This window comes from Erinaceus europaeus, chromosome 3, assembly GCF_950295315.1.
Source record: "Erinaceus europaeus chromosome 3, mEriEur2.1, whole genome shotgun sequence".
Taxonomy (NCBI): Eukaryota; Metazoa; Chordata; class Mammalia; order Eulipotyphla; family Erinaceidae; genus Erinaceus; species Erinaceus europaeus.
Window position 1 is genome coordinate 42,309,205 of NC_080164.1, and position 21,270 is coordinate 42,330,474.

General features: G+C 40.2%; 1 protein-coding gene across 1 annotated transcript; it reads right to left on the reverse strand.

The window, feature by feature from the left end:
* Nucleotides 1–992: 992 nt before the first annotated feature.
* Nucleotides 993–21,209, reverse strand: MTHFD2 (methylenetetrahydrofolate dehydrogenase (NADP+ dependent) 2, methenyltetrahydrofolate cyclohydrolase). Its single transcript, XM_007518935.2, has 8 exons — nt 21,019–21,209; nt 12,001–12,185; nt 9,987–10,109; nt 9,146–9,298; nt 8,081–8,188; nt 6,856–6,948; nt 5,119–5,244; nt 993–2,160 (listed from the first exon to the last, which is right to left on the reverse strand). The coding sequence occupies exons 1-8, from the start codon at nt 21,117–21,119 to the stop codon at nt 1,997–1,999; spliced, it is 1,053 nt and encodes a 350-aa protein (XP_007518997.1). The 5' UTR covers nt 21,120–21,209; the 3' UTR covers nt 993–1,996.
* Nucleotides 21,210–21,270: the final 61 nt, after the last annotated feature.

Sequence of the window (21,270 nt, forward strand, 5' to 3'; positions counted from 1 at the left end):
AGAAAAAAAGGGCATATATATAATAGTCAACCGTTATCAACCTTGGAAGAACTACTGTAGCTTGTAGTAAAGTGAATGGGGACATAGAACTTTGGTGGTGGTGGGAAGGTGTGGAATTATACCCCTGCTGTCTCATAATTTTGTAAATCAATATTAAATCACTAGTAAAAAGAAAAAGTAGTCAGATTCAGGGCACAGTAAAAACTGTTGTCACTAACGAATGTTCTCCAACTGTTACCATTTGTATTTCTTTCTTGCTGCTGCTACAATAACCAACCACAATCTGGTTGTTGGTTAAAACAAAAAAACAAGGTCTAGGGAAAATCCTGACACCCATGTGCTGCCTATGCAGACAAGATTGGCATTCCCAGGACTCAGTCAACCCATTTTTTCTTATATGCTAGGTAGTTATACAGTGGCAGAACTTGCACTTTGTGTCATTAATGCAATCAAAATGGGCATTTCCTAGGACTTAGTTCTAGTCCTTTTTTCTTTTCATATGTCAGGTGGATACAGTTAGAGTATCTGTATATTCTGGGGTTTCTCAAACCTCTCCCTCAAGCTCAGATCTTTGTTTAGAACTTTCAACTTTAATCATTATCTGGATGTCCAACAAACATGGCATATTCCATTATGTTCCAACTTTCCCATCCACCAAGAGTGGCCAAAAACTAATCTCCCTTTCCTCTTATGTTATCTGTTTTAGAGAATAATAATAATGATATATCCAACCGCCCAGACTCAAATGAATATGTATTAAATGAGTCTTATTGTATATATGCCAAGCTCCTAACTTGGCACAGACTGTTGAGCTATAACATTAAAACAACCAGAACTGTTTCTTCACAGCCATTGAAACCAATTGTTTTAGGCACAGTATAGGGCATTCCAAATATAGGGATATCTAGGTTATTATATCCAATAAAGAAAATTAACTAAGGTTAGATCACAACTAAGACTGTCACCAGAAGACACACTATTTCAGACAGTCATTCCACAGTTGTCAAAAATATTTATTTTAAAAAAACAAGGCAAAACAATAATAATAAAAAAAATCTTTAACCAGAAAGTCTGATTAAGTTTAATATTAATTCAGGTTCTCAAAAACATCATATTGAGGGGAAACCAACAGGTGCATCAGAAAAAAGCAGGCAGCTGCTGACAATTCTTTGGTGGAAAAGTAAATTGCATACTTACACAGCTGCCCTAATGATTAACAAGCCCTAGTTTTGTTCTTCAAAAATGCATCTCAAGATATACCAAAGAAACCATACACACCTCAAACAGTACAAAAATTTAACAATGAACTCTGAAGAAACAGAGAGAGCCAAATATGACAATACACATGAATAACTTATAAAACCAGCCTGTAATCCTACAAAACTGAAATGAGGAGACCTCATAAATGCCATGATACATAGAATAGCAAAATAGCCCAAAGTACTTTCATAATAACTAAACCACAAAAAGGACATATTACAATACTATCAACATGTAGTTTTTCTTCTGTTATCATTATATATATATTTTTTAGGATGAATGTGTTCTACTCCATTATCATTGTTTTATTTTTATCCTTTCCCTATTTGTATTTTTCCTTTGGTTTGGCCAGTTGAACTCAAAAAGGTTTGGAACCTAAAGTGAGTATCAACTCTTACTGGAATAGCACTTGGGAAGTGCAATCCTAGAAAAGGCAAATCATAACGGAAGTAGCTTGACAAAGTTAATCATCTGTTGTCAATGTGACAGTGTCCCCCATGTTAAATCACTAGGTTAATGGCATCTCATGGCCACATCAGATAACCCAGTATAATAATGGAGTGTTCTCTGGTGAGGAACTAGAGTTCTGTGCAAACACCTACCTGCTTAAGCTTTCAATAAATACAAAACATTTTAAACTATTTCAGTACAATAAATTAAAAAATATTGCATTTCTATAGACCTGTTTTGCTTCTTAAACTGGCTTGGGGCGCTGTTCATGATACAGAAGGTACAGTTAATTAGTTGCCACACCAAGCTCCTTAGACTTCAATATTTCCCGCTCTTCAAGCCTCAACACTTTTTTTGCAGCAATAATGGTATTTTTCATTAGCATCGCCACTGTCATGGGACCAACACCCCCAGGAACTGGAGTGATATAACCAGCTTTCTTCTTGACTCCTACATTAGAAGCAAAACAAGCAAAGGAAATGTGTATTTTAGCATATGTAAAAAACATTCCAAGAATAAAGTCATTCATTATTCATACACTTTCATGTGCCTTAAAGTCATTTAAAAAATCCCATCTGCACTATTCATGATTAAAGGCTTATAAACATACTAACAGTATATACATAATAAACAAAGGTGTTCCATGACTAACCTATAATTAAATAACCTATAATGTATCGTGCATAGTTTTCCATATTAAGCAAATTCATTTTAAAAATATTTTATTTATTTTAATAGGGGAGAGAGAGCAGAACACTGCTCAGCACCAGTTTATGGTGGTGCTGAGAGACTGAACCTGGGACCTCAGAGCCTCAGACACAAAAGTCTTTTGCATAGCCATTATGCTATTTCCCTCAACCCCCACATTAAACCAGTTTTAAAAAGAACCATAAGGAGGAAGTTGGGCGGTAGAGCAGAAGATTAAGCACACAGGGTGCAAAGCGCAAGGACTGGCATAAAGATCCCGGTTCGAGCCCCCGGCTCCCCACCTGCAGGGAGTCGCTTCACAGGCAGTGAAGCAGGTCTGCAGGTGTCTATTTTTCTCTCCCCCTCTGTCTCCCCTCCTCTCTCCATTTCTCTCTGTCCTATCCAGCAACGACAACAATTACTGACATCAGTAACAACAACAATAACTACAACAATAAATAAAACAACAAGGGCAACAAAAGGGAATAAATAAATAAATAAATAAAAGAACCATCTCCATTTGGGGAGGTAGAGCAGTGAATAAATCATTGCACTCCAATCTCTAGCATGAGGTCCCAAATTCACTGCTTAGCATTGTATGTGTCAAAGTGATGCTCTGTGCTCTCTCCTATCTCTTGCATAAATCTCTGTAAAAAAATAAATAAAATCAAACATCTTAGGTTAATTGGGAAGCATACCTAAAATAATAATACACAGTACCTACCCACAACATTTTAATAAGTTTTCTGCATACTTATTTTAATTACTTATTATTCATTCAAATCACCAAGCATAGTAATTTTCTTTCTTTTTATTTCTATATTTTCCTTTTTTTTTTTTTAATTTTATTTTACCAGAGCACTGCTCATCTCTGGCTTATGGTGATGAGGTGGATTGAACCTAGGACTTTGGAGCCTTAGACATATGTCTTTCTTCATACCATTAAGCTATCTCCCCTGCCACTATAGTTTTCTTTTTTTCTTTTAGTATTTTATTTATTTTATTTTTGAGAGAAATGCAGAGAGAGGGAGAGAGACAGAGAGAAACACCAAAACACTGCTCAGCTCTGGTTTATGGTGGTGCGGGGGATTGAAACTGATATTTAGGAGCCTCAGGCATGAATCTGTTTGCATAAACATTATGCTGGCAAACGCTAGAAGAAGAACATTATGCTGTCTCCCCCGCCCTGTAGTTTTCTAAAAAGAAGTAAGACATAAGGGTTTTTAACCCAGTCTTTAAAAATCCTTAAATTATCTAAGCTTGGAACTATTTTATTTATTTATTTATTTATCTTTTTGCCTCAAGGGTTATCGCTAGGGCTCAGTGCCTGCACTATGAATCCACTTTCCTGGAGGCCTTTATTTATTTTTTCTTATCTTTATTTATTTATTAAACAGAGACAGCAGAAGTTGAGAGGGAAGAGAGTGGTAAAGAGAGACAGAGGGAGTCGGGTGGTAGCACAGTGGGTTAAGCGCATGTGGTGTAAGGATCCCGGTTCGAGCCCCCGGCTCTCCACCTGAAGTTGCTTCACAAGTCGTGAAGCAGGTCTCAGGTGTCTTTCTCTCTCCCTCTCTGTCTTCCCCTCCTCTCTCCATTTCTCTCTGTCTTATCCAACAACGACGACATCAATAACAACAATAAAACAAGGGCAACAAAAGGAAATAAATAAATATTTTTAAAAGACAGAGACACCTACAACACTGCTTCACCACTCTAACATTCTGTGATCTTCCCTCTCAAGAAAACAAGAAATTTATAAAACTCTTTAGGAGATTCAAGTGGTTTAGGAAAATGACTTCATTACATATTTATACTTGCAAAATGTCATAGTTGTTTTCATTATTTAGTAATCCCACGGAAAAAAACAACTCTGAAAAGTTTATACCTACTCTTTATAATTTTATGTACAAAAATATGATATTTTAGAGTGATATATTAATTTTTTAAAGATTCCTCTTAATGATTTTTTTAAATATTTATTTATCCCCTTTTGTTGCCCTTGTTGGATTCCTCTTAATGCTTATAAAGCATGTTAATGTGGTATTACCAGGGTAAAGTTAAGGGGAAATTTAGTGAACTCTCCCAAAGGTAGCCTTTACTGCTTTTATTTAAAAAGGGAAAAAAAAAAACAGATGAGTAGCTGAGTAAGTTGTGATATACATACACAATGGAATACTACTCAGCTATTAAGAATAACAAATTCACCTTCTTCAATTCATCTTGGCTGGAGCTTGAAAGAATCATGTTAAGTCAGAGATGGGAGGATAAATATGGGATGATCTCACTCACAGCAGAAGTTGAAAACAAGATCAGAAGAGAAAACACTAAACAGAACTTGGAATGGAGTTGGTGCATTGCACTAAAGCAAAAGACTCTGAGGTGGGTGTGGGGGAAGGGTTCAGGTCCTGGAACATGATGGCAGAGGACTTAGTGGAGGTTGTATTGTTATGTGGAAAACTGGGAAATGTTATGCATGTACCAACTACTGCATTTACTATCAACTGTAAAACATTAATCCCGCAATAAAAAAAATAATAAAAGACCCTGGGTTGGGGGGGGGGGGTTCAGATCTTCAACCATGATGGCAGAGGAGGACCTAGAGGGGGTTGAACTGTTATGTGGAAAAATGAGGAATGTTACACATGTACAAACTACTATATTTTACTGTTGACTGTAAACCATTAATCCCCTCAATAAAGAAAAAAATAAAGCCATTCTTACCTTCAAAATCCACATCTCCAACTAACTTGGGTTTACCAGTTACAGGATCCTGAACTCTATTTATTCCCACGTCAATGACAGTAGCTCCTTCTTTGATCATATCTGCTGTGATCAGATTTGGAATGCCTGGGAAGAGAGATAAGAAGGATCAGGGGCCAGGTGGTGGTGCACCTGGTTAAACACAGGTTGCAATGTGAAAGGACCTGGGTTCAAGCCCCTGATCCCCACCTGCAGGAGGCAACCTTCATGAGTAGTGAAGCAGTGCTACCAGTGTCTCTCTCTCTCTCCCTCTGTCTCCCCCTTCCTCTCAATTTCTAGCTGTCTCTATCCAATAAATAAATAAAGATTTATTGGGGGCAGGGGTAGGTAGCACAATGGTTATTATGTAAAGAGACTTTCATGCCTGAGGCTCCAAAGTCCGAGGTTCAATCCCCTATACCACCATAAACCAGAGCGAAGCAGTGCTCTGGTAAAAAAAAAAAAAAAAAAACCCAAGGTTGGTATTGTTGGATCATAAATAAAGATTTATTAAAAGGGGAAGCTGAGGAAGGATTACTTTTGTTCCAAGGAGTCTGGAAGAATTTTCATTGTTTTTTGTTTGTTTTTCCTTTTGCAGCTAGCCTCACTTCATGGGATTTTACCACTCCTTGAACATAGAAACATGTGCACTCAACCAGGTGTGCCACGACCTGGCCCCGAGATTTTACTACTCCTAAACTAGCATTTTTAGGCCAACATTTTGTCCCCATTCTTTTTTTTTAAATATTTATTTATTTATTCCCTTTTGTTGCCCTTGTTTTATTGTAGTTATTATTGTTGTTATTGATGTCATTGTTATTGGATAGGACAGAGAGAAATGGAGAGAGGAGGAGAAGGCAGAGAGGGGGAGAGAAAGACACCTGCAGACCTGCTTCACCACTTGTGAAGAACACCCTGCAGGTGGGGAGCCAGGGGTTCGAACCTGGACCCTTACGGTGATCCTTGTGCTTTGCGCCACCTTTGCTTAACCCACTGCACTACCGCCTGACTCCCTCTCTCCCCATTCTTCTCATAGAAAGAAAAAGACACCACAACAAAAGAGCTTCTCCCCAATGCCACTGTGCTCCCATATAGTGCAGGAGGGCTCAAACCTGGGTTGTGCACATGTTACGGCCCATGCCCTGGCCCTTATTAGCTGTTTTATAAAAACAATTAAAGCAAGGAACCATGTAAGCTTATAGCAACTAAAAATATTGAGGCTTTTAAAATACTATTCTCGCATTAAGTCTCTAACAGAACACCAGAAATTCTGACCACAAACTCACATCTTTATAGGCAAGTTACCAGTATCATTCCTAGGAGAATACTGACTGGAATGGTTTTCAAGCAAGCAAATTCTAAGAATCCCAACCTCACTCTTTTTTTTTGTAAATATTTTTTATTTATTTTTCCTTTTTTGTTGCCCTTTTTTTTTTAATTGTTGTAGTTATTGTTGTTGATGTCATGGTTGTTGGATAGAACAGAGAGAAATGGTGAGAGGAGGGGAAGACAGAGAGGGGGAGAGAAAGATAGACTCCTGAAGACCTGCTTCACCCACCACTTGTGAAGCCACTCCCCTTGCAGATGGGGAGCTGGAAGGCTCGAACTGGGATCCTTACCTGCTGCGCCACATGCGCTTACCTGCTGCGATACTGCCCAACTCCCCCCAACCTCACTCTTATATAGTGAAGTCCACAAGCCTCTCCCACATAGTCTTACCTGCAGCAGAGATGACAATATCTGCAAGAACTGTATGCTTCTTCAGCTGCTCTTTGGGAGTATATCGATGAGATATTGTAACAGTTGCATCACCTATGGGTTAAAATATTGATGTCTTGACTTCTGAATCAAAGTTGAATTAGGCCTCAACTAGTCATAAAATATAGAAAGTCAACATGTCTGAAGAACTGACCTAGTTAAGGAGCCATACTATCTGAACAGCCACATAACATTTACTTTATCTTATCATTTACTTTTTCTAAATGAGTACTTGACATATTAAAACCTTTTGCTATTAATCCTTGCTCTGTTCCTTAGGAGTTATATAATTAAGTTTATTCCTTATCCTGTGTAAGAGTTTTGCAAGAATTTTATCTCTTCTAAGCAAAATAGAACTAGAATTACCCAGGTTTTTCTTAAGGCATGTTTTTTTTTTTTTAATGAGGCTAGAGATGAGTAAACCATTTGTTTATTTATTTATTTAAATATTTATTTTGATAGGACAGAGAAAAATTGGGAGAGATGAGGAAGTTTAGAGAAATTGAGGGCTTGGGGCTTGAACCTGAGTCCTTGCATGGTAACATGCAGTGTATGCCACCATCTAGTCCTAGAAAATATATGGAAAGACAAAGTTTTTCCATTTGGTCATAATCATATGTGATAACTGGTTCATGAGGCTTTCTCTCAAATTATAGAATGATACATTACAGAAATATCAATTTAATTATTTGCTAAGGTCCAGCTTTTTTGTCCTACTAAATTACACAGAATGGGATACAAGCTTTGAATTAGAACTGATTCTTAGCTCTATCAAAGCCATACTGGAAATTTCTCATTGCCTATAACCACACTTAAGCTTAAAAATCAAATTTGCTTCTACATGTGTCCACTACTAGTTTCCTAATAAAGGGATATAAAACAAATGGTACTGAGTATAATGTCTTCTACTAAGATTAATTCCCTAATATCTGTCCACAAATAGCATCAAAAATAGCAAAGTTTAATAATAATTATAAATATCCATAGGACAAATCTGCAAGTTTTCACATAAGAGAACACTCTTCTGAAAGTTTCTTTTTTTTTTCCCTTTTTTTTTTTTTTACCAGAGCACTGCTCAGCTCTGGCAGTGTAGGGGACTGAACCTGGGACTTTGGAGCCTCAGGCATGAGAGTCTGTTTGCATAACCATTATGCTATCTACCCCTGCCCTCTAAAAGTCTCCTTACCTCCAGGACGTTCATGTGCCCCATCTGTGTGTAGTAACATTGCAATGGGCATTCCAACATTTTTTGACCTTCCAGCCACAACTACATTCTTCCCTAAGGTTGGAATGCCTAGAGGGGAAGAAAACAAACAAACAAGAATTTGCATCATGGGCATTGCTAGCTGACTCTCTGGAAAAAGGTATAGGGGGGGCCAAAGGAAAAGGGAAGTAGATGGCCTAGGACACAAATCTAGTTTTGATAATAAGTAAAGTCACTCCACTTACTGCCTCCTCAGTCAAAGAAATTGAAGAAAACAGCGTGTAAGGCACAAAGTATCATACATATGTGTACTCTGAGTTCTATTAAAACTTAAGTATCTTCTATGATGTTTTGGATTAAACTGCAATAGTACCCAGAAACAATAGCAAAGCCATAATTGAGGGGAGTAGGACCAGAGAGAGTGGAATAAGAGTTCCTCTTCTTTGCTACTATAGAAGTTTTTACCATTTGCAGGTACTTTTTTTTTTTTTTTCCAGAGCACTAGTCAGCTTTGGTTTATGGTAGTGCCCAGGACTGAACCTGGGACCTTGGAGCCTCAAGCATGAAAGTCTTTTTACATAAACATGATGCTATCTCTTTGGCCCACCACTATTTACAAATATATATTTATTAATTAAGAATGGAGAGAGAGAAAACCAAAGAATCACTCTGGAATATGTGATAGCTGGAATCAAGCTTAAGACCTCATGTTTTTAAATCCAGCACTTTTACCACTGTACCACCTCCCAAGCTGTGCAGTTAGCACTTTTATAAAACTAACAGACACAGAATTATGAAATGGGGGGCCAGGTGGTGGCGTACCTGGTTGAGTGCATATGTTACAGTGCACAAGGACCCAGGTTCAAGCCCCGAGCCCCCACCTGCAGGAGGAAAGCTTCACAAGTGGTGAAGCAAGGCTGCAGGTGTCTCTCTGTCTCTCACCCTCTCTATCAACCCCTTCCCTCTCGATTTCTGGCTATCTCTATCCAATCAATAAAGATAATTTTAAAAATTAAAAAAAAAAAAAGAATTATGAAATGTACCTACCAGTTCGTTTAATTATTTCCCATACTCCCCATGGGGTAGCTGGTAACATAGAATACTGGTCCAAACACATCCGCCCTACATTAATCACATGAAAGCCATCAACATCCTTGTCTGGAGAAACAGCATTGCAGATCTTTCTCTCGTCAATGTGCTCTGAAAAAGAAGTGAGGGCAAAAGCCTTAAATCACTGTTGTTAGCACCACTTGACTCCAGTCCATGTGTTTGTCACAAAAACCTTACATACCCTTCTATGACTTGCCTGTGTAACTTACTTCTACATCAATGCAGAAGTAACACGGAAGCAAAGCCAAATACCAACGTCAAAGCTTCTTGGGCTGCATTTCCCTATGGTCTTCTGTATCAAGATCTCAATACTGAATGAGCAAGTAATTGGCATGCTGAGTAGATGTACTCTGTATCAAATGAAATATTCACTCTCTTGAGTTTTCCTTCCCTTTAAGTCAATCCACACAAGATGTCTAATAACCAAATCGGGTCACGCTTCAGAAATCATTTTATTTATTGACTCCTGTTGCTACCAAGGTTATCACTGAAGTTCAGTGCATACATGACGAATCCGCCAATCACAATGGCCAATTTTTTTTCTTTTCTTTTTCCTTTTTTTGGGGGGAGGTGGGATAAGACAGAGAGAAACTGAAAGGAGAAGGAGAGGCAAAGAGGGATACCTGCAGCACTGCTGCATGGTTCATGAAGCCCCATTCCCTTGCAGGGGGATCCAGGGCTTGAACCCAGACCCTTGTGCATGCTAATGTGTGTACACTCAGTCAAGTGCGTCACCACCTGGTCCCAGAATCATTTTAGATAGTGGAGTCAAACTCACCTGGAAGAGGTAACTGAACAAGAAGGCCATCTACATTATCATCGTTATTCAGTTTATTAATTAAATTCAACAGCTCCTCCTCTGAAATTGAAGCTGGTTTCACAATTGTCTCACTGTTAATACCTGTAAGAAAATTGTATGGTTAAAAAATATGAAGGCATTTGCTGAGCAATGTTATGTTGCCTGGCATAGTCTACTATATTTATTAGCTGAGAAGCTTCATGCTTAGGGAGAAACCTAAAAAAGTAACTTCAGAATATACATATACACTAGAGAGCTGGGAAGATAGCATACTACTTACACAAATGACTTTGATGACTAAGATACCAAGTTCCCAGGTTCAAACTCAGTATCACCATAAATTAAGAGTTGAGCAGGACTCTACTTTTTAAAAAATTATATATACTCACACAAAACACACACACACACACACACACACACACACACGTATGCTAGCTTGACTCTGTTCCTTATGGATTTTTGAAAATATTTTGTTTATTTATCTTAATGAGAGAGACAGAGATGAGACTGCTGCTCAGCTCTGGCTTATACTGATGTTAGGGATTGGACCTGGGACCGCAGAGCCTCAAACATGAAAGTCTTTTGCATTACTGTTGTGCTATCTTCCCCCAGTCCCTTTGCTCTTTGTATATATTGGGCTATGCAACCTTCACCAACCTTTCTTTAGATAGGAGAGGACACCAAGGCTTAGCAAAGTTGAAACACAAGCCAGTAGTGCTGAAGCCAATCTTTCCAGTTTCATTGTTTGTGTTCTTTCCACTGGACTATGCTACTTCCTAATTTTAGTGAGTTGTGACTTACTATTTTCTAAATATTCTAATGGGTTTTCAACGGAAAAGGGCAGAAGATATTAATCCTGTGATTAAAAAAAAAAAAGGGAGTTGGGCAGTAGCTCAGCGGGTTAAGTGCACGGGGCACAAAGCGCAAGGACCGGGATAAGGATCCCGGTTGGAGCCCCCAAATCCCCACCTGCAGGGGAGTCGCTTCACAGGTAGTGAAGCAGGTCTGCAGGTGTCTGTCTTTCTCTCCCCCTCTGTCTTCCCCTCCTCTCTCCATTTCTCTCTGTCCTATCTAACAACAATGACATCAACAACAACTACAGTAACAATAAAAACTAAATTTAAAAAATTTAAAAAAAAAAGTATACTAAGGACTCAGTCCAGCAACAATGGCCAGCTACATAGATCTTCAGAAAGAAAGGTCACTGACCTAAGGTGAATGAGCAAACTCTGATGAATCCATTTAACTCTGGTTTCCTATCACATGGAGCAAGAACATAAGCTTCTCACCACCCAGACCCAATTATTCTGCAGCTGAAACCCCTGTAACTTCTAACCTTAATGATTTAACTGGCTTTGGAAATGAATACTTGGTGAAGAAATCAAGATTTACTTTCCAGAAGTCAGAGTCATTTTCTTCACATCTATGACAATGTGACATCTAGGCCACATTACTGAGGTCTCTTTAGTCATCCATCTCCCTAACATTTAGCCTTAAATTACAAATGCTCAAAAATCTCAGCATTGGGCAGGGGTAGATAGCATAATGGTTATGCAAACTGACTCTGATGCCTGAGGCTCCAAAGTCCCAGGTTCAATCCCCTGCACCACCATAAGCCAGAGTTGAGCAGTGCTCTGGTAATTAAAAAAAAAAAAAAATCTCAGCATTGACTGTCATCATTGCTTAAGAAAAGTAGAGTTTGAAGTTACTATCAAATGTTAAGACTAACAGAAGTTAGCACAGAAGGCAACGTATATTTACCATATTTTCACTGTTGTAAGTATTCAGAATAATCCATCTTTATATCAAAGTTTTAGATAGAGTTCAATTATACTAGCTCCTCTGCTTGGCTTTTCCCCAAGAAAAAGGGATAATAAAATTACTATTATTAATAGTAATTATTATTAGTAATTAGTTACTAGTAATAATTAATTATTATTAGTTTGCCTCAAGAAGTTGCAATTTAATAATAGAGTCTGAGAGTGATACATACCTACATCTGCAGCTGCTCTCGTTTTATTGAGGACATAGGAATGACTTGCAGGATTCTCACCAACCAGAACCACGCTGAGGTGAGGCCGTTTGTTGCCCAATGCCACCCACTGCTCCACCTCCTGCCCCACTTCCTGCTTGATCTGCTGGGCAAGTTTCCTTCCAGAAATGATAACAGCTTCATTTCTGTAGAATACAACAGTCACAAAGTCAAATAGCTTGAATTTTTGTGGAAAGTAAAGATCAGACTATTGAATGGTGTTATCTTTTAACATTCTTGTTTTTTAGGTGTTTTTTTTTAGTATTTTTAATATTTATTCCCTTTTGTTGCCCTTGTTTTATTGTTGTAGTTACTATTGGTGTTGTTATTGATGTCGTCGTTGTTGGATAGGACAAAGAGAAATGGAGAGAGGAGGGGAAGACAGAGAGGGAAGAGAAAGACAGACACCTGCAGACCTGCTTCACCACTTGTGAGGCGACTCCCCTGCAGGTGAGGAGCCAGGGGCTCAAACCATGATCCCTAAGTCCTTGAGCTTTGAGCCACCTGAGCTTAACCCGCCGCGCTACCGTCCGACTCCCTTTATTTATTTTTTTATAGGCAGAGAGAGCAATTGAGAGGGGGATGAGGGAGAGAAAATGACCTGCATCACTGCTTCACCACTCATGAAGCCTCTCGACCAAAAGTTTGAACCCAGATCCTTGCATATAGTAAAGTGTGCACTCAACCAGATATGCTAACACGTAGCCCCTAAACAGTGCTATTAAATACCAAAACTTCAACTTAGGATAAAAGTTGCTTAGTGCCTAGTCTATGGGATGACTGAAATTTGAAGGACAGATTCAGGATGGCAAATCTATGTTCAGCGATATGTTTAGGAGAATAAAGTTGATTGAAATAATTATTATCACTAATCTGAAGCTCGGAATTTAAATAACTGACAGCAATTGGCAGTTAAGTCTCATATTCATATCTGCCTATATCTTCTGCCACATCAATCGCTCTTGACCACCGACAAATTGACATGTGCTGATAATATCCAGTCATGTGGTCTGGGAGGTGGCGCAGTGATAAAACTTTGGACTCTCAAGCATGAAGTTCCCGAGTTCGATCCCCGGCAGCACATGTGCCAGAGTGATGTCTGGTTCTTTCTCTCTCCTCCTATCTTTCTCATAAATAAATAAAATCTTTAAAAAAAAAAAAAAAGTCAGCTTTCAGATCATTTTCCATTCATCCAATTAGTTCTTAATTTCCACCAAGCTTTTAAAAATGTAACTTGCTGTGCAATTAACCCAATAAACAATATATGGGGATGATCAAACCTCAGTTGCCCAGTCCCCACAACCACCCCAGGGAATAGACTTTCACTGGTAATAGGAGTTAGGAGGGAGACTAGAGATTTCATCTCATAGTGACAGTGTGTTCCTACCACAAGGCCCCACTGCCCATATACAGATGACAGAGCAGGAGTAAGTCTGAAGCCAAGAACAACAATTTTCACATTGGCCAGCAAACCGGTTTGTGCAAAAGTTTAATTACAACAGGAGCAGTGATAATTAACTTGACCAACAACAGTTTCTCTCTTCCCACACTAGACCACATTTCAAACACTAGAGCTACAGAGGACTTATTGATAGGAGCACAAGAAAAACATACAAAGAAACTGAAACAGACAAATAGTAATCACATTCATGGTAGATGAGAGGATGGAATAAGAAAACTACTGTTAAGGGTTGAGGCAATAAAAAAGTTCAAGACCGGGAGTCGGGCTGTAGCCAGCGGGTTAAGCGCAGGTGGCGCAAAGCACAAGGACCGGCATAAGGATCCCGGTTCGAACCCCGGCTCCCCACCTGCAGGGGAGTCGCTTCACAGGCGGTGAAGCAGGTCTGCAGGTGTCTATCTTTCTCTCCTCCTCTGTGTCTTCCCCTCCTCTCTCCATTTCTCTCTGTCCTATCCAACAATGACAACAATAATAACTACAACAATAAAACAACAAGGGCAACAAAAGGGAATAAATAAAATAAATAAAAAAAAAAAAAGTTCAAGATCCCGTAGAATCTTCAGTTCCACTATATTTAGACCTCGAAATAGCCCTCTCTTCCCTTATCCCTTGGTTATGGAACTATTCCTCTTCCAATATGAGAAGCTTCCTTTTCTTTTATTCATATATTTGTATATTGTCATCACTGGGACTTCACCATTCAAGGCCCAGGCTAACTTTTTTCCACAGAGAGAAGGAAAGCACAACATCCAAGCATCCTCCAGTGTAATGGGATTGTACCCATTAAACAAGTGCACTGTCCAGATGAGCTGTATTTGCTGGCTCATGGCTTTCTTATTTTTCTTTTCTTTTATTCCTTTACTTATTTAATTTATTCATAAAATAAAAAATAGAAAATATCAACAAAACCAGAGGATAAGAAGGGTACAATTCCACACATTTCCCATTATGAAACTTCCATATCCCATCCTGGAGTCTCCACTGGAAGCGTTCCTATTCTTTATCCCTCTGGGAGTATCTTCCCAGGATCATTATGGGGTGCAGAAGGTAGAAGGTCTAGCTACTGTAATTCCTTCTCTGCTGGACATCGGCATTGGCAGGTCGATCCATACTCCCAGCCTGTTTCTATCTTTCCCTAGTGGGGCAGGGCTCAGGAGATGGGTGTCCAGGGAACAGTGGTGAGATCATCTGTCCAGGGGAGTCAGGTTGACATCATGGTAGCATCTGCAACCTGGTGTTCTTTTTTTCTTTTTTTAAACCAGAACACTGTTCAGCTCTGGCTTATAGGGGTGCAAGGAACTGAACCTAGGACTTTTGAGCCTCAGGCATAAGTCTCTCTTTACATAACCATTATGCTATCTACCCCCATGTAGTTTTCTTCTTTTCTTTTTTTTAACTCTAGGATTATTGCTGGGGCTCAGTGACTAAACCACACAATCCACTGTTCCTTGAGGCTATTTTTTCCCTTTTGTTGCCCTTGTTGTTTTATCATGATGTGGTTATTATTACTGTTGTTACTGATGTTATTGTTGTTGGATAACACCATCAATATATCCTGGAGCTCCACTTTCCCAGAGCCCCACCCTAGTAGGGAAAGAGAGAGGCAGGCTGGGAGTATGGATGGACCTGTCAACACCCATGTTCAGCGGGGGTTGGGGGGAGTGGGGGGGTGTTCATACTCCCAGAGGGTTAAAGAATAGGAAAGCCATGGGGAGGGGGATGAGATATGGAGTTCTGGTGGTGGATATTGTGTGGAGTTGTACCCCTCTTATCCTATGGTTTTGTCAATTGTCTCCTTTTATAAATAAAAAGTGTTAGATGATAAAAATATCCATCAACATTCTTGATCTATATTAGTACCAGAATACCTACCCCAAGTAAAAATGTACTCCCAACCAGAGAATACTATAAACTGGAAGACTCCTTAAAAGGGGATTTGGTGATCTAAAAGACCTGTGACTACCACACAAAACAAGGATCACTGAATATTGAAATCGTTGTCTGGGAGATAGCTCAGTGGATAAAGCACTGAACTCTCAAGCATGAGGTCCTGAGTTCAAGCCCCAGCAGCACATGTACCAAGGTGATATCTGGTTCTTTCCCTCTCCTCCTTTCTCATTAATAAACAAAATATTAAAAAAAAGAAAGGAAGAAAGAAAGAAAAAAAATTGAAATCAAGTGGTAAGAAGTGACAGTGATGTCTTTAATTTTGATCAAATCTCTTGGGCTTATAGTCTGATCAAAAAGGAAAAGGTTGGGAGTTGGGCTGTAGCGCAGCAGGTTAAGCGCAGGTGGCACAAAGCGCAACGACCATTGTAAGGATCCCGGTTCAAGCCCCCAGCTCCCCACCTGCAGGGGAGTCGCATCACAAGCAGTGAAGCAGGTCTGCAGGTGTCTATCTTTCTCTCCCCCTCTGTCTTCCCCTCCTCTATTTTCTCTCTGTCGTATCCAACAACAATGACATCCATGGTGACTACAACAATAAAACAGCAAGGGCAACAAAAGGGAATAAATAAATAATAAAAAAAAATTTAAAAAAAAAAAGGAAAAGGACTGCTAAAAAAAATTTTTTTTTAAAGTTACTGTCCAACTTAAAAGTCACTGGTGTGGGTCCACTGACCTTTATTAACTAATCTGAAGTTTCAGTCTCCCAAAAGTAGAAATGTAGACTAACCTGCCAAGTTATCAAAGTGCTCTACAGACAACCTACCCAACATTCTGCCTTCCCCAAAGGTGGTTTTGACCATAGTAATATTTTTTTCTCTTTTGCTAATGACTTTATCCCATCCTCTTTCTGACTATAAAATAATTCCATTTTGAGTAACTTTTTGCGGCACCATTCTACTTGCTAGATAAAATGCTGCCCAATTAATGAAATCTTTTAGTCAATTATATATTTTCATATGTGTTTAAGTAATAATAAAATAACTTTAAAAGGCTTGGGACAATCATTTATATTGAATGAAACATAAAAGGCTGGGGATACTGCAAGGACTGGCATAAGGATCCCAGTTCGAGCCCCCAACTCCCCACCTTCAGGGGAGTCGCTTCACAGACAGTGCTGCAGGTCTGCAGGTGTCTATCTTTCCCCCTCTCTGCTTCCCCTCCTCTATGCTATCCAACAATAACAACAACAGTAGCAACAAGGACAACAAAAATGGGGAAAATGGCCTTCAGAAGCAGTGGATTTGTAGTGCAGTCACCAAGCCCCAGCGATAACCTGGAGGCAAAAGAAAAGAAAAAAGAAAAAAAAAGGCTGGGGATATAGTTAAGTGGTAGAATGAATATTTCCCATATTTGAGGCCCTGGATTAATACCCTAGCACCCTCCCTTCTTCATACACAAACACACACCCTGCCTTAAAAAAAAAAATATATATATATATATATATATATATATATATTTTATATATATATATAAAATATATATATATATATATAATATATATATATATATATAATATATATATTTTATATATATATATAAAATAATACAAAGGGCTGGGACTGGAGCTCAGTGGTAAAGTATTTCCTATGTATGAGGCCCTGGGTTGAATTCCTGGCACGCCTACCCTCAAAACATAAACTGGGAGTCAGGCTAAGCGGGTTAAGCGCATGTGGCACAAAACGTAAGTGTTGGCTTAAGGATCTTGGTTCGAGCCCCTGGCTCCCCACCTGCAGGAGAGTCACCTAACAAGCGGTGATGCAGGTCTAGAGGTGTCTCTCTTGCTCTCCCCTTCTCTATCTCCCCTCCTCTCTAGATTTCTTTCTGTCCTACCCAGCAGCAACATCAATAGCAACTAGGGTCATAGGAGCTTCAGACAAGAAAGACTTTCTGCATAACCACTATACCGTCTCCCTAACCCTAGGTATTCATATTAAAAAATTAATTTCTGGGAAAAGTCACCTCCGGAAGCAGTGGATTTGTAGTGTAGGCACTGAGGCTCCAGTGATAACACTGGAGGCAAAAAAAAAAAAAAAACTCCCTTTTGAATAGCAATAAACTTAGTACATTTGAGCTGAAATGATAAGCTAACGTATAAAACACAGGGTTCTAGGAGAACCCAGTACTCTAAGTCCCAATGGCAAATTCTGGATGTTGAGTCAATTTGTGCAAAAAAAAAAAAAAAAGCCTGCCAAATAGTAACAATAACCAAAAACAAAGCTATAATGCAATGATTATGTTTCATAATATAACTGTGTTCTAGCCCTCCTCCACAGCTCCACAGCTCGCCAATCCTGTCAGTCTTGTCAGTGAAATCATCCCTTTTGACTCCTATCGTTTCTCTTGCCAAAGGGCAAATAAGGGTTACAACTCCACACAATTCCCACCACCAAAACTCTGTATCCCATCCCCTCCCCTTATAGCTTTCCTATTCTTTAACCCTCTGGGAGTATGGACCCAAGGTCATTGTGAGATGCGGAAGGTGGAAGAAGGTGGAAGGTGGAAGGTGGAAGGTGGAAGGTGGAAGATGGAAGGTGGAAGGTGGTCTGGCTTCTGTAATTGCTTCCCCGCTGAACATGAGAGTCAACAGGTCGATCACAGGTCAATCCATACTTAACAGGGAATTTTTTAAATTGGGGGAAATTAATGGTTTACAGTAGATACAGTTACTGGTACATGTGTAAATTTCTCCGTTTTCTACAAAACACTCTCACCCCCAGTCTAGGTCCTCCTCCACCATCATGCACCAGGACCTGAAAGCCCCCATCCCCACCCCCAGAATCTTTTACTTTGGTGCAATACACCAAACCCAACTTCTATTTTGTGTTTCTCCCTTCTATTCTTATTTCTCAACTTCTGTCCATAAGTGAGATCATCCCATATTCACAGTCAGTGAAGCAGGTCTGCAGGTGTCTATCTTTCTCTCCCCCTGTCTTCCCCTCCTCCCTCCATTTTTCTCTATCCTATTCAACAACAATAACAACAACAATAATAACCACAACAATGATAAAACAACAAGTGCAACAAAATGGAAAAAAATAGCCTCTACGAGCAGTGGCACAAGCACTAAGGATCCCTGGAGGCGGGGAAAAAAAAAAGGAAAAAAAAATTGCCTTCAGGAGCAGTAGATTCGTAGTTCAGGCACTAATCCCAGGGATAACCCTGGAGGCAAAAACAAAAACAAAAACTGGGGCTGAGCAGTGATATACCTGCTTAAATGGGGCAAAGCGTCACAAATGGTGAAGCAGCGATGCAGGTGCCTCTCCCTTCCTCTCAATCCCTTCCTCAGTTTCTTTCTGTCCTGTCATATTAAATAAACATATAAAAATTAAATATAATTCAAGACAAATCCACACCACTAGCATCTTCATTTTTCTCCTAATTCAATAACTTACAGTTCTCTAATTTTCCATTAAAAAATAATATTAGGTATATTTCACAATTAATGATTAATGATTCTTGTCCATTTAGAAAAAGAAATGAAAGGAGAGAATGTTACTGGAGTGAGCAAACTTGTCTCATTTTTTAAAAATAATATCAGGTATATTTCACAATTAATGATTAAGTTACTTTGGGAGAAGTTTAGCTTTCTACCAATTAATGGAACCGGTAATGAATGAACTTACTAAACACTAGACATTTTACAGTTACCAGTTATAATCATGTCATATATATGAGAGGAAACTGAGGACAGTACACATAAAATTCAAACTCCACACTTCTGCCTTCATTTTCCGCTTACACTCCCCTCTCCTAGGTTACTGTACTAATCTCTCTAACCATGAATATTATCGCCTGAAAGCCTTCATGCACCCCCAAAAAGAATACATGAAGACTCATAATTTAATAATAACAGTAATACTGTAATACACTTACTAGTCAGCAGTGATCATGGCAATACTAGGAACTGCAAATGCACCTAATTCCTTCAGAGATATAGAAGACTTCTTGTCCATTTAGAAAAAGAAGTTGGGAGTCCGGCGGTAGCACGATGGGCTAAGCGCATGTGGTGCAAAGCTCAAGGACCGGCGTCTTTTCCCTGTTGCTGCCCTTTTTCTTTTATTGTTGTTGTTATCGATGTCGTCATTGTTGGATAGGACAGAGAGAAATGGAGAGAGGAGGAGAAGACAGAGAGGGGGAGAGAAAGATAAGAAACCTGCAGACCTACTTCACCGCCTGTGAAGTGATGCCCCTGCAGGTGGGGAGCCGGGGGCTCGAACCGGGATCCTTAAGCCGGTCCTTGCACTTCGCGCCACGTGCCCTTAACCCACTGCATTACCGCCCGACTCCCATAAATAAATATTTTTTAAAAAGAGAGAAAAAAAAAGAAAAGTGAAAGGAGAGAATGTTACTGTAGAGTGTGTGCAAACTTGTCTCATTTTTTTAAATAAAATGCTAGAGGATCTTCATAAATAATGTTTCAGTCATGACAGCCTCAGGCACATGTGGTCAAAATTCAGGAAGGGGAAAGATTGGTGAAGTGCGGTCAGTGATGCAAGATAGGGTTGGGTCAGAATGAGACCAAAGAAAGCCTTGAAAGTCTTCTGAGTCTTTCAAGAATGCACTAATAAAAGAATAAGAGTTCTGTTCTTCAAAGCATCTTGGACATCTCTCTAGTAGTTACTTTTATACTGCATGGATATTACACTGGTGTTCTACCTCTTGGCAGGTATGTGAGAGTCCCATTAAGCAAAGAACTGGTTTTTACCGTCTGATATCTCACACCCTAAAAGGACAGCTAATAGATTTATGTCTCTGACTTTAGGCTCTAAAGATTTGCCAGGATTTAGGTAGAGAAATCACACACTCACACACACACACACACACACCTTCTTCATCTTCGGTTTAGAAAATTTGAGTTCCAGAAAGATCATGAAAACCCAAAGAGGTTTCCATAGGTCATCTCAGTTTACTCAGTCTAGTACTGTCCAGTTCGGGATGGGTTGCAGTGAAAGCCTTGATGACCATAACACGTTTGTTCTCTTGGGAGCGAAAGAGGTTGCTAAAAGAGCAGCACCAACCACACCCACCTCCAAGAGGAGGAGGGAAATGTGGGTACCCAGCGAGCAAGCCGACTCGGGGATTTCATCAGACTGCACCAATCCCCTGCGCCGCTAGGGTCCGCAGAAGGAATTCTCTCCCCAGCTCGCCTGAAAGCATCCTGATTCCCCAGAACAGCTCGGCATCTCGGACCAAGAGCTGTCCGTAGATACTGGTCACTAAGCTAAATTGCATCTTCTCATACCTACTACCGGGGTGCCTCAGAGCCGGTCTGCGTCTCGGCTGCGCACCAGCGACCCCGACCCGCCAAAAGGCTGGGAAGTGCCTGGCTCCAGACCACCCCGCCGAAAGAGGAGCGTCCAGGTCCCAGGCTGTGGCACTGCTCAGCAGCCACGTCGCCCCGAGACACCTCTCCTCTCTCGGTAACTACTACTGCCCAGGACGCGCGGATGCTCAGGAAGAACATCCATCTGCACCCCTCGGGAGTCCCGCCAACCCTAGCTAGGAAACACCAACACCACCACCACCACCACCCCTGAGATTTTCGTGGAGACCCACTTCCTCAACTCGCTTACCGAAATGCCGAGAGGTGGAAGGGTTGATGAGGGAGGCGGCAGTTCTGCGCGGGCCAGAGCAGCCGAGTGGCCAACCTGGATAACAGAGGAGCAGCAGCCATGGCCAGAGCCAGCGACAGCGGCAGCGCCAGTGCCGGTACCGGGAAAGAAGCGCGCGCGCGGGTCGCGCGCTAGTACAGCAGCCGCGTGGCAGGCCCCGCCTCCCGCTAGCACACATTGGCCCCTGACGCCCTCCACTTACAGTCTGTTGGA